This window comes from Schistocerca americana, chromosome 4 (assembly GCF_021461395.2).
Source record: "Schistocerca americana isolate TAMUIC-IGC-003095 chromosome 4, iqSchAmer2.1, whole genome shotgun sequence".
In the NCBI taxonomy this organism is placed as follows: domain Eukaryota; kingdom Metazoa; phylum Arthropoda; class Insecta; order Orthoptera; family Acrididae; genus Schistocerca; species Schistocerca americana.
This window is the reverse complement of record NC_060122.1, coordinates 503,894,997-503,907,893: the sequence shown is the minus strand read 5'-3', so window position 1 is coordinate 503,907,893 and position 12,897 is coordinate 503,894,997. Positions and strand designations below refer to the sequence as shown.

Below are 12,897 nucleotides of genomic sequence, written 5' to 3'. Positions count from 1 at the left end.
TAGCCCAAAGATTTATGTGATGTATCTCTCCACACTAGTGTGTTTTGTGCAAGCCTCTTCACTTCTGCTTAACTTCTGCATCATATTGAACTCGACTACTGGTCTCCTTCTACTGCTTTTAGGTTCCACCCCACACCTCCCTTCATTACCAAATAGGTGATTTCTTCATGCATCAGGATGTGTCCTGTCAACTGATCCCTTCTTTTAGTCAGCTGTTCTACAATTTTTCCCCTTTATTTATTCAGTCAACTAGCTAACAGTTCTTCAGTGTACTTTGCCTTCTTTAACAGAACTGCAATGTCATTGGCAGAAGTCAGTTTATATTTCTTCTTACTGAACTTTAATTCCATTTCCAAATTCTTCCTTGCTTTCCTTTACTGCTTGCTCAGTGTAAGGATCAAATTACATCAGGGAGAGATTGCCACCCTGTCTCACTTCTTAACTACTGCTTCCCTTTTCTGTCCGTTGACTCTTTATAACTACAGTGTATTTTCTGTACAAGTTGCAGATAACTTTTTGTTCTCTGTATTTTATCCCTGTTATCTTCAGAATTTCAAAGTGTGGTCCAGACAACATTATCAAAAGATTTCACTAAATCTTTCTTTTTCTGAGTAAACAGTCTTATGATTGATTTGCTGTGGCCTGTCACAAATTCCTCTTGAGTGTCAATTTCTTCATCTCAGAGTAGCACTTGCACTTTTTGTTGTCAATTAGTGCGACTGCAGGGACTTATCCCTAGCACGCTTCCTGTCAGACACACATTCCCAACTGTCCACAACCTACATTCATGATGTTCCTGAAGGATATTTGCCCATTCACTCGTTACTCACTCCATCTAAGGTGACGATTCCCATAAGAATTTGGGCAAAGTGTGCACATTCGCACAGAAGGAGGTCAATGGCTGGGTAGCCTTTAACTATATGAAGATAGTAACTGTTCCGAAAGAACAGATATAATGACCATGCAGCTTCTTTAGAAAGAGATGACAATTAATCGAAAATCTTTGCTACCAACAGGTGTTGCTGACATACCTCAATGAGGACAGTTGAAAATGTGTGCCCCGACCGGGACTCGAACCCGGGATCTCCTGCTTACATGGCAGATGCTCTATCCATCTGAGCCACCGAGGTCACAGACGATAGCATGGCTGCAGGGACTTATCCCTAGCATGCTTCCCATGAGGAAATATTTTTGCTTACAATAGGAAACACCAATTGCTTGCATGTTTTTTTAGTTATTTTATCATTTGCACTAGTGTTTCTTGTACCATAGCCACAAAGACAGATTGTCAACTTATGTCATAACTTACTCTTGACATTTCAAAAGTTCTCAGGGAAAAACGTTAAAAGTTGTCTGGAAATCACGGAAATGTCAGAGAATTTCACTTGGGGAAACTCGTGGCAAACCTGAAAAAAAATTCCGTCATTCAGTATGACAAGTTTAGTTTGTTTCCAAGTGTCTTGAAACCCTCTATGAACACTGACATGTGTGTAGTACTATAGGTAGCCAAATGTCATGTCACCCTTTTCGCAAACTGCCCTCTGTAGTGCTATAGGTATGCTCTTGCTCCTGCATTAAATTGCGGTATATTGCCAGCAGACTGTCAAATTTTGACAGAGACTGTCCTAAAGGACATATAAGACCAACTGATGCTGCCTAAAAATTATAACAAGAATGGATTGCCATCCATTACATAGAGAAGGCATTAAGTGATAGACAGGAACATTTTGAAAGTCTGCTATAAATTATTATAGACTGACCCATGAACAATGGCAGTTCACAAAGGTTGAGACAATAATGGGGTTAGCATTGTTGCTGGTTCCAAATGACAGTTGGAGTATGCACATATACGTGCGTTGCTCCTGATGAAAGTATGTATCTTGCAAATTATGTCTTGCTTGCTTATGGAGAATTTATTGTCCACCACCACCATCTCCCATGACAGCTTGCTACAAATGGAATAAAAATTCACTAAATAACTCATTATGATTGAGTAGAATGCTGACAATGCATACAACATTCAGAGGCATGGCACTCGTAACACTATTGAATGCTCATTGGCTGTCAGAGAATGCGTAATGTAGGTGTGTAGAATGAGCCTAAACTCAACTGCCATCATTCGTCACTCGAACTATAGCTCTCAGGCTATATTGCTAAGTACTAAGTATTGCTAAGTACTAAGTACTTCATCAGATGTAGACAGAACAAAACACACACACACACACACACACACACACACACACACACACACACACACACACACACACAGCCACCGTTGTTTTCCGGTGCTAAGGCCCAGCTGCTACTGCGTGTGAGGTGAGCAGTAATTTCTGCTGAGGTGACTTGTGGTGTACACAAGAGGCATAGCGTGGCAAGGCGAAGGGATAGTAAGATAGTGGTTGAGAAAGATGCTAGTGCTGCCTATGGGAGAATGCAGGGATGTGGGGACAGCGTAGTGGCTTGCTATGTGCAGCAAGTGTTCTGGCCCATTATTTCATTCTGGATTTTCCGTTGTGCAATTTCAAAAACTAAAACAGGCATAGAAAGTGAGACCAGAAAAGAATCAGTTGCAATAACATGAATCCAGGAACTTCAGCTGAAATAGTACTTGATACATATAAGCATTCATTCACAAATACTAGCTTCAGGACATGCCTAGTAATTAATTATAACTTACAAGAGAAGAATAAAGGATGATTATAATTAACATGTTATTGACAATCAGCCAGAGGCGGAAAATAATAAATATTTAGCTCCTTTGAGTGTGTGTCGGTTTGTGCTGAACTGACAAACCTAATATAGAAACAGTCTTAAGCATAGATGTTGTTCAACATACACAATACTTGAAGGCTGAAGGGAAATGGCTATGGAAGTGAAATCCTGAAACTTGATGCAAAATGTTGCAATAATCAGAATTATATAAATGGGAAGAAATTTGTTTACTTGAGAAAAATATGAAATTATGAGACAGAATTGCTTGTTAGTACTTACAAAATTTGTAGTTGCTGACAGACACATGTAAAAACACAAGTCACTATCCTAGCTTTTGGAACTATTACTTTCTTCCTCAGGAAAATATGAGAGAAGGATAAGTAGGAGAAGGTTTAAAGAAAAGAGCAGGGCCACTAAAACCTAAGGATGAAAGAACCCTCCAGTAGTGTGGATAGATAGGTTTCACAAACTCCTTGCTAAGCAAGTTACATGGTTCAGAATTCTGTTTTGGTAGGAGATTATTTACTTACATTTCTTATGTAAAACATATGTGCCATAATATAATAACCAGTTTATTATGTTATCAAAAGTAATGTACTTTTTTCATTCTTGTTAATGCCCTGTTTTGTTATGCAAAGATTTTGTTAATAGATTGTTACTATGTCTTATTTTTGAACTGAAATAATGTATTCTCCACAGGTTTTTATGGTAATGCCATATCTTCCATCAAAGGAAACTGCACACCATGCCACTGTAATAAACTAGGTACTTTACAAAGTCTTACTGATGATACCATATGTGATCACTTAACAGGACAGTGCCCATGTAAACCACATGTTATAGGAAGAGACTGTGATACCTGTGCAGATGGTTATTTTAATATTAACAGTAGTAAGGTATCTAAATTAGTACTTCAATACAATTGCTCAGAAAGCTTAATTTTTCAGATATTTCACATTACGTTACAAATTACATAATTCTCTCATTTCAGTTAACAAATTAATGACAGTACTAAGCTTCTTTGTTGTGGTTTCTACCAGACAGAACAATACGCTAAATAACATGTTTTGATTCTGACAATGAATTCCCAAATGATTCATTAATCATGCAACCTATGCTGAATGGACTATCAAAATGTTTGATAGTAACATTTAACAGTAAATGCTTTAGTGCATACATCATACAAAGTACTAGGGAAATTACTGAGATTTTTAATCCATAGTGTAATTGAATATTGAAGATCAGACTTATATAAGTTAAAAAGCTCACTCAGAAACTGAGATGAGCTACCAATGAATAAGTATGACAGTATAAAACTCAGTACATTTTTAAAAAAATAACTTGGATTCTATTTCAGTCTATCTCATTAATTATAATTCTTTGAAAATTTCAGGTTTGTGAGGCCTGCAAATGTGATCCCACAGGTTCTGTCAGTCAAATATGTGATAAAGATAGTGGACAATGTACTTGCAGAGAAGGGGTTACAGGTAAACAGTGTGATGCATGTGAAATACACACTTACAAGTTTTCAGAGAATGGATGTAAGAAATGTGAATGTAATCCTCTTGGGTCATCTAGTCCACTGTGTGATAATTTGGGGCAATGCTCAGTGAGTAATTGTAATATCAGACATATTTGCATGTTTATTATAATATTGTTACACCTAGTTACTTCAGTGGGAATGTATAGTAACCCTCTGTGGGACATTGATAAGGTGAACTCATAAAGCACTATGTGATCATTGCTGATATTTTCCAAATGTACATATTATTTACTTGATGAGGACAGTATTTTATACTAGATTAGACTATATATTGTTTGTTTCACAGGCTGATAGTGAGAAGTTCCTTGTGTGAGTGTAGTAATAATGAGCAAGGAAGGAGAAAGGATGGTAGGATTGGTACAACAGTGAAATTTTCATCTGTAGTGGCTTGAAATTCTGTGCTTTGCATTTAAAATAAAATGTGTGATGATTCACTCTTTTTCTATTATTGGTAATTCTTTCAGCATTGTTGTTCCTCAACCTGTGACACTCATAATAATAATAATAATAATAATAATAATAATAATAATAATAATAATAAAGATTTTATTGTCTTTAGGCCATTACAGCAATTGACAACGTCAAATGAAGTTACAATTTATAATACAGTGTGATAAGGTATTGACTACTGAAATATTTTAGCTTATATTACAATAAATGTACAGTGGGTCATCTGTTGGATTACTGCATTTTACAGTTGAAGAATTCATTGATATCATAGAACGGGTGGGCAATAAACCATTCATGCAGTCTTTCTTTGAATGTATGTTCAGGAAGATCCTGTATGGCATGTGGCAGCTTATTAAATAGCTTGTGCCCTGTGACTTCGTAGCTATTTATTGATTTTGATAGTCTGTGGTAAGGCGTGTATATGTGTTTGATGCTTCTTGTGTTGTAACAATGTACATTTTCTCTACGTTTCACATCTTGTAGGTTCTTCTTCGTAAAGATTAAGACATTGTATATATAGAGGTTTATTACAGTCATAATTTTTTGTTTAGTAAATAAGGGTTTGCAGTGAGCCTTGTGTGAAGAATTTGTAATTATCCTAATGGCTTTCTTCTGCAATAATAGGATGTCATGTATATGACTACAGTTACCCCACAAGATAATGCCATAGGATATTATACTCTGGAAAAATGCAAAATAAGATGATCTAATGTATGTTTCAGGTACACAATTTCTGAGTTGTCTTAATAAATAAATTACTCTAGATAGTTTACTACTAATATAGTTTACATGTTGGCCCCAGGATAACTTTTTGTCTAAATAAACTCCCAGGAATTTAACAGAACTAGGTTCATCAGATAGTGGCTTGTCTCTTAGAGTGAAGATTATCTGCTGAGTTTTATTTTCATTTAGCAGGAAACTATTTGTTCTGAACCAATATGCTGCATGAGTGAGTGTATTTTCAGCACAGGTTTTAAGATCATTAAGACTGTTACTGCTATGGAGAAAAGTTGTATCATCTGCATACAATACAGTGGTGGATCTAATAAACGAGGGGAGGTCATTGATCATTATCAGAAACAGGAAGGGCCCCAGTACAGATCCCTGAGGCACACCTACTTTAACATTTTCTATGTTTGACATTTCCTTACCAACACAAACTACCTGTTTACGGTTGTTGAGATAAGCTTTTAATAGTCTGAGGCTGTTTTCTTTGATGCCGTAGAATTCTAGTTTCTCTAGTAGTGGCATGTGCTCAACACAGTCGAAGGCCTTGCTTAGGTCACAGAATGAGACCTGAGCAAAGCCTTTGTTCTCAAAAACTTTGAGGATGTAACTGACTACCGTGTTGATTGCATCAATGGTCGACAGATTCTTCCTAAACCCGTATTGTGTAGCATTAATTATTCCTAGATTCTCAAAGTGAGATGATAATTGTTGGTACATGATGCATTCTATTACCTTGGAGAATATGGGTACTATTGAAATAGGCCTGTAGCTAGATGGAGAGTCTTTATCTCCCTTTTTGTATACTGGGACGATCCTAGACAGTTTTAACTCATCAGGAAAATATCCCTCAAGTAAGCACTTGTTTATGCAATGGGTTAAGGGGTAGAGAATGCAGTCACACACTTTTTTTAGCAGGTTGTATGATATGCCATATATATCTAAGCTATCAGATGATTTCAGTTGTTTTATGACCCCTTGTACATATCTAGGCGATACTTCGGAGAAGGTTACCATGCTTGTATTTAGTGACTGTCTACCCCAATTTTGGGAGAGTAACTCTGATGGACTAATGTCCGGTTTGATAATTGCGTCTCCTATTTCTTTCACTGAATTAATAAAAAACTCATTGAGTGTTTGTGGTGGGATATTAATTTTGTCTTTTTTAGTATCTCTGGCAGCACTGTTAATTACATTCCAAGCAGTTTTGCATTTATTGGTGGAATTATGTATGCTGTTGGCATTGTAGGTTTTTTTGGCTTGCAGGATGGCTTTTTTGTATTCATTCCTGCATTCCACATAGGCTGATTTGGCACAGTCAGACTTCATACTATTGTATATGTTGTACAGTAACAAAACTTGTTTCTTTAGATCTGTCAGCTGTTTAGTGTACCATATATTTTGTCTGTTTTGAGATCTGGATTTGTGGCTGCTGTCCATTATTTTGATTTTCTTTATGGGAATACTATGGTTATATAGGGTCAAGAATGCATTAAAAAATCTATCAAATATTATTTTGGCTGGCAGATCATTACTTGATGTGTAATGTCCATCGACACTACAATGGCCAAACCAGTCTCTGTCAGCAAGGGAATTACGAAATGTGTTAATTTTATCCTCAGTTATGGGTCTGGTAATCACAACTGTTGGGACAGGTCTGTTTGCATTGTTCCTATTGAGGGGAATTTTACTTGCATAATTTAGAGATACGGAGTCATGGTCAGAGAATGGGAACACTACAACTTCGCATGTGTTTTCAGTGGTCTTGAAGTTTACAAAGATGTTATCGAAACATGCTTTGTTTCTTGTGGGCCTGTTATTAACATGATGTAAATTGTATTGTCTTAGCAAGTTTTCCAGATCTGCAACACTACCCTTACAGTTAGTAACATCAAAATCAGCATTCAAATCACCTCCTATTGCAATATCATAATGTAGCCATTTAATATTACTTAATTCACTCAATAGCATGTCCATTTTTTCTCTAAGTCTTGCCTCATTCTCTTTCTCATCAATATGTCATTTTCATTCTCTAAAAAAGTCCTTTTCTGGATTAAAAATTGTTATATTTGAAGGGGCTGTTATAAGACACGAAAAAAAGCACATTTTTACAGGTAGACTAACATAATGTAGAGTAGCTGATACATCATGGCTAGTGTGAGCTGTTAACAGCGATACAGTTAAAGTTTACTGTAATGGATTTTTAGCCAACTACAGCTTACCTCTGTGTGCTAAGGAGATCCAACAAAGTAGGCAGGCATTAACTTTTTATTTCCTTAAGCTTGAACGCCAATCAACTGAAAAATCTAAGTCAATACAAAGAATAATCATAAAAATCTAAGAGTAAAGCAGATTGTTCGTGCATTCATCACCACAAAATAATGCTGCGCTTCACTGTGCATTCACAGATGTTGTGCTCGTGACTACCACAGATTCCCCGAAGCTCAGCAGTAAAGGTCACCTTATTTGTGTTATGATCTTGGCTTTCATTTTCAGTCAAATCATTGCATGGTAAAGACAAGATCACTGTAATAGTTGCACATAAGACAGAGTAGTTTCTGGTGTTGAGCTACTGCTCAGTACTCTGAAACTTTATAAGATACAGATTCCAATCTTGAAAGCTGCCACATAATTTGGGTGGAAATGAAAAATGAGCAGTGGTAATGGAGTGATGTTAAAATTTTTGACACAGAAATCACAGTTAAGAGGATAATATTTAAAAAAGACAGATTTTGAGTAAAACTAGTTTACGTGGTATAGTGATTAAATTGCTAAACTGTTTAGGCTCACAGTTCAAGTAAAAATATGGATTAAGGTTTTATTTTATCCATTTTGATTGGAGAACATCACAGCTGTTTTTGTAAATTGTGCTGTAGGAAATACTACAACCAGCCATCATGATATACTGCAGATCCATGACTCTCATGTGGTCTGGGTCTTGCTCCTCGTTGTTTAGTGTCGGCCTCAAAAGAGTATAGTAGGAACAATTGAATTTTTATGTGTTGCTGAAAGATAAAATGGCTAGTAAAATTGTTTATGTCAACAAATGCTTGGGAAATAATTTGTAGAAGTGTGTGAGATAAAAATAAGGGACCCTAAAAATATCTTTAATCCTTACATTGAGTTCAAAGAGCAGAACTCATTGTGACCCTTCATATGCCTGTTCCATAGTTCAGAGGAGTTTTTGACAATGATGCAGTAACTTTGAAATTTATAACAGTCATTTAATTAAAATTTCTTCTTAGTTGTATGCTCTGTGCCACCATAGTACTGGCACAAAAGCTATCAGCAGCCCACAGTTATGGCTTTGTGTAGAGGGCCTGCTGCCAACATGGTTGCTAGTTACAGTCAAATAAACTGGAGTAGTGCTTGATAAGGGACTAGGTGTGTACACACCACTACTCCAGTTCTAGATACGAAGTAATGTATTGTTGTGGCACTTTGGCAGTTCTGGACAATTCACATCTAACACCAGGAGCTTCTGAATGGAGGAACTTGGTTGCATGGCATGAGATGTCAACTAACAAGTAATTTTAATCAGACATAGAACAGCTGTGGAATTTTACAACCCATCTACAGTAAGAGATTGTTTTGCTTGTAGCACATTTTTGCATAAATAACTGACTTTTTATACTAATTGTTAAATTAAATGCAGTGAGTGGAAAACTTATAATGAAAGTGATCTAGATTACTGTTTTTATTAGTGCCTTGAGGACGTTGAAGGTCTTAAATGTGATCGCTGCAAGGAGAATATGTATGATTTGAAAAATGGCTGCTTGGAGTGCCCCCAGTGTTACAGTCTGGTTGAATCTAATGTGCGTTCCTTACGTCAATCTCTGCAAAATCTCATGGAGAATCTAAATGAATATGAAAAGAATTCACATTCAGATATGAGTGATCAGTTTGAGACACAGCTCTTGGTTACAAATATTTCATTGGACATCTTCCAGAAGTATGCAATGGGAACCCTGAAAGGTATGTCACATTAGTTTATGCTGTATTACCCAGTATGCAATGCTACTTACTTTTCATTTGTTGCTGTTTGTAAGATTGAATACACTGGTACTGTAATAATTTGATCACTATGTTCAATGTAAAATGCTGTAGTTGTGTAGAAACCAAGTTGGTCTTTTTACACAGCTATGGTATGTTACATTGACACTGCCAACAGAAGAACTTAAAAGTTGAAAATATCATCCTTCTCCCTGAGGGAGGAGCATACATGTTTTAACAGTGAGAATAGTAATTTTAATAGTTAACAGCCTCAGTTGCACTGTTTACCAATAATTTTTCCAGTACAGCACTCATGGCTGCCGCATCGTGGTCGCGAAGTGGGGCCGAGGCAGTTCCAGATAAGTTTTATAGCCTGACGATAATTTATGGATTTGTAGTTTTAGCTTGATGATGTCCACTAAGGACAAATGGTAGTTACTGTTATTCTGAAGAGGGTTGGGTTATCCTGACTGAAACCTAGGTAAATTCTAGATAAATGGTGCAACAGAGGCTGTTAATTATTAAAATTAAAATTAACATTTACACAGTTGCTGACAGGGCTGCAAAATGTTGAAGATATTTAAGTGAGAAATAGCATTTTTCATTTCTAAGTGTTTCTGTCGGCCATACATGGAATCTCACCTCAGCAGGTACTGGCTAGCCATTTTTTCTCTTAAAATATCCTTGACCCTATGCTCCTTCTGCATCAATCCCCACCCTATGGCTTCTACCCATGTGACCTTCCTCACTTCATGACATGCCCTATGCATCCTCCTACCTCCACCTACACCAGCCTTATAACTGGCAAAACACATACTATTGGAGGGAGAGCCACCTATGAAATGACACGTCACATATCAGCTATTATGTTCAGCCCTTTATGTCGACATGACTACCATCAGGTTGTCAGTTAGGATCAATGGGCATAGGAAGAGGGTGTATAGCAGCAACAAACAGTATCCTGTTGCAGAGCATGCTCTACAACATGACATTCGTGACCTTGCTGCCTGTTTCACCACACACGCTATCTGGATTTGCACCCAGACATCAGTTTCTCAGGCATCTATAGGTGGGAACTAGTGCTACAACATATCCTTGGTTCTTGCCACCCACCTAGTCTTAATTTACATTAATTTCTTTCATTCAGGATTTCTTCACAATCACTACTCCTTTCTTCACTCCATTTTAGTTTTCTACGTCTTTCATTTTCTGACATGCCTATTTTTCACAGTCCCCCTCCCACCCATCTCTGTTATTTACAACGCACTTAGCTTTTCATTCTTATTATTTGTACATGATCTTTTAACAGTAATCTCTGTCTTGCATATTACCCTGCCTTCCATCTTTAAGGTCTCAGGTTTTCGAATCTCATCCGCTGCAGTCTCCAACAATCAGTTTTTACTTCTCATTCCATCCAGTTAGTCTTCCCTGACCCGGTATTCTGGGTGTCTTTTCTGAACTTTGCCTCTTTTCCTAACCCTCTTCAGTTCCTTTTGCTTCACCACTCTTCCTTCTCCTTCTACACTTCTGCCAGAAGAAGGAGCCACTGGCTCCAAAAGCTTGCATAAGTAAAACCTTTTTATTATATGTGTGGTTTCCTGCTGTTGCTTGATGGGTAGATTTTTTATCTATCCAATTACATTCCTTCTCTTAACAATTTACCAGTTTTCCTTTTGAGGTCTGTATTTTTTGGCCCCTTATTCTCTCTGGTGCCCTCCCCCTCCCTTAAAATCCACAATATCTGAAATTTTGACATTTTAAATTGTAAAATTATTCATATTTATAAAAAAAGATAAAAATAAACAGATTCATTTGGCAATTTATCTTCAGGGTTGAATGCCAGTACTTCCAACAGGAACACTTAAATTAGAAAATAATACTACTAGCTTTTGGAACATATACACTCCTTCTTCAGAGCAGAAAGAAGGCTTAGTTGGGGAAGTTCAGAGAACTATTTCTAATATCAATACTGGTAATTTTGCATCCTGAAGATGATTGTTAACCAATCATTCTGTCCCTCCACAATTTTAAAAATTGTGTCCATTGAATTTGCCAGTTTAAATTAGCTTGTTGGTTCCTAATGCCTTTACTACTAATATCATACAGTGCATGTTGCTACAATTAAGGAGCTCTTTTATACCAAGTTATGTCTAGAGTAGACTAGTTTAATAATCAGTGTGCTGCTGTGTGCTGGAAATTGTAAAAGCTGTTGTTGTTGTTGTTGTGGTCTACAGTCCTGAGACTGGTTTGATGCAGCTCTCCATGCTACTCTATCCTGTGCAAGCTTCTTCATCTCCCAGTACCTACTGCAGCCTACATCCTTCTGAATCTGCTTAGTGTATTCATCTCTTGGTCTCCCTCTATGATTTTTACACTCCATGCTGCCCTCCAGTACTAAATTTGTGATCCCTTGATGCCTCGGAACATGTCCTACCAACCGATCCCTTCTTCTAGTCAAGTTGTGCCACAAACTCCTCTTCTCCCCAATTCTGTTCAATACGTCCTCATTAGTTATGTGATTTACCCATCTAATCTTCACGATTCTTCTGTAGCACCACATTTTGAAAACTTCTATTCTCTTCTTGTCTAAACTATTTATCGTCCACGTTTCACTTCTATACATGACTACACTCCATACAAATACTTTCAGAAATGACTTCCTGACCCTTAAATCAACACTCGATGTTAACAAATTTCTCTTCTTCAGAAACGCTTTCCTTGCCATTGCCAGTCTACATTTTATATGCTCTCTCCTTCGACCATCATCAGTTATTTTGCTCCCCAAATAGCAAAACTCCTTTACAACTTTAAGTGTCTCATTTTCTAATCTAATTCCCTCTCAGCATCACCCGACTTAATTCGACTACATTCCATTATCCTCGTTTTGCTTTTGTTGATGTTCATCTTATACCCTCCTTTCAAGACACTGTCCATTCCGTTCAACTGCTCTTCCAAATCCTTTGCTGTCTCTGACAGGATTACAATGTCATCGGTGAACCTCAAAGCTTTTATTTCTTCTCCATGGATTTTAATACCTACTCCGAACTTTTCTTTTGTTTCCTTTACTGCTTGCTCAATATACAGATTGAATAGCATTGGGGATAGGCTACGACCCTGTCTCACTCCCTTCCCAACCACTGTTTCCCTTTCATGTTCCTCGACTCTTATAACTGCCATCTGGTTTCTGTACAAATTGTAAATAGCCTTTCGCTCCCTGTATTTTACCCCTGCCACCTTCAGAATTTGAAAGAGAGTACTCCAGTCAAAATTGTCAAAAGCTTTCTCTAAGTGCACAAATGCTAGAAACATAGGTTTCCCTTTCCTTAATCTTTCTTCTAAGATAAGTCGTATGGTCAGTATTGCCTCACTTGATCCAACATTTCTACAGAATCAAAACTGATCTTCCCCGAGGTCGGCTTCTACCAGTTTTTCCATTCGTCTGTAAAGAATTTGCATTAGTATTTTGCAGCTGT

General features: G+C 37.1%; 1 protein-coding gene and 1 non-coding gene across 2 annotated transcripts in view; one reads left to right on the top strand and one right to left on the bottom strand.

Moving 5' to 3' along the window:
- Positions 1-12,897, top strand: part of LOC124613585 (laminin subunit gamma-1-like) — a 193,811-nt gene that overhangs the window by 74,398 nt on the left and 106,516 nt on the right. Inside the window, exons 9-11 of the mRNA XM_047142301.1 lie at positions 3,412-3,608; positions 4,106-4,321; positions 9,136-9,406. Of these exons, the coding sequence (XP_046998257.1) occupies positions 3,412-3,608; positions 4,106-4,321; positions 9,136-9,406 (684 nt within the window). The remainder of the gene's footprint in view (positions 1-3,411; positions 3,609-4,105; positions 4,322-9,135; positions 9,407-12,897) is intronic.
- On the bottom strand, positions 1,057-1,130 carry Trnat-ugu. Its single transcript has one exon. It is a non-coding gene; the product is annotated as a tRNA-Thr (tRNA).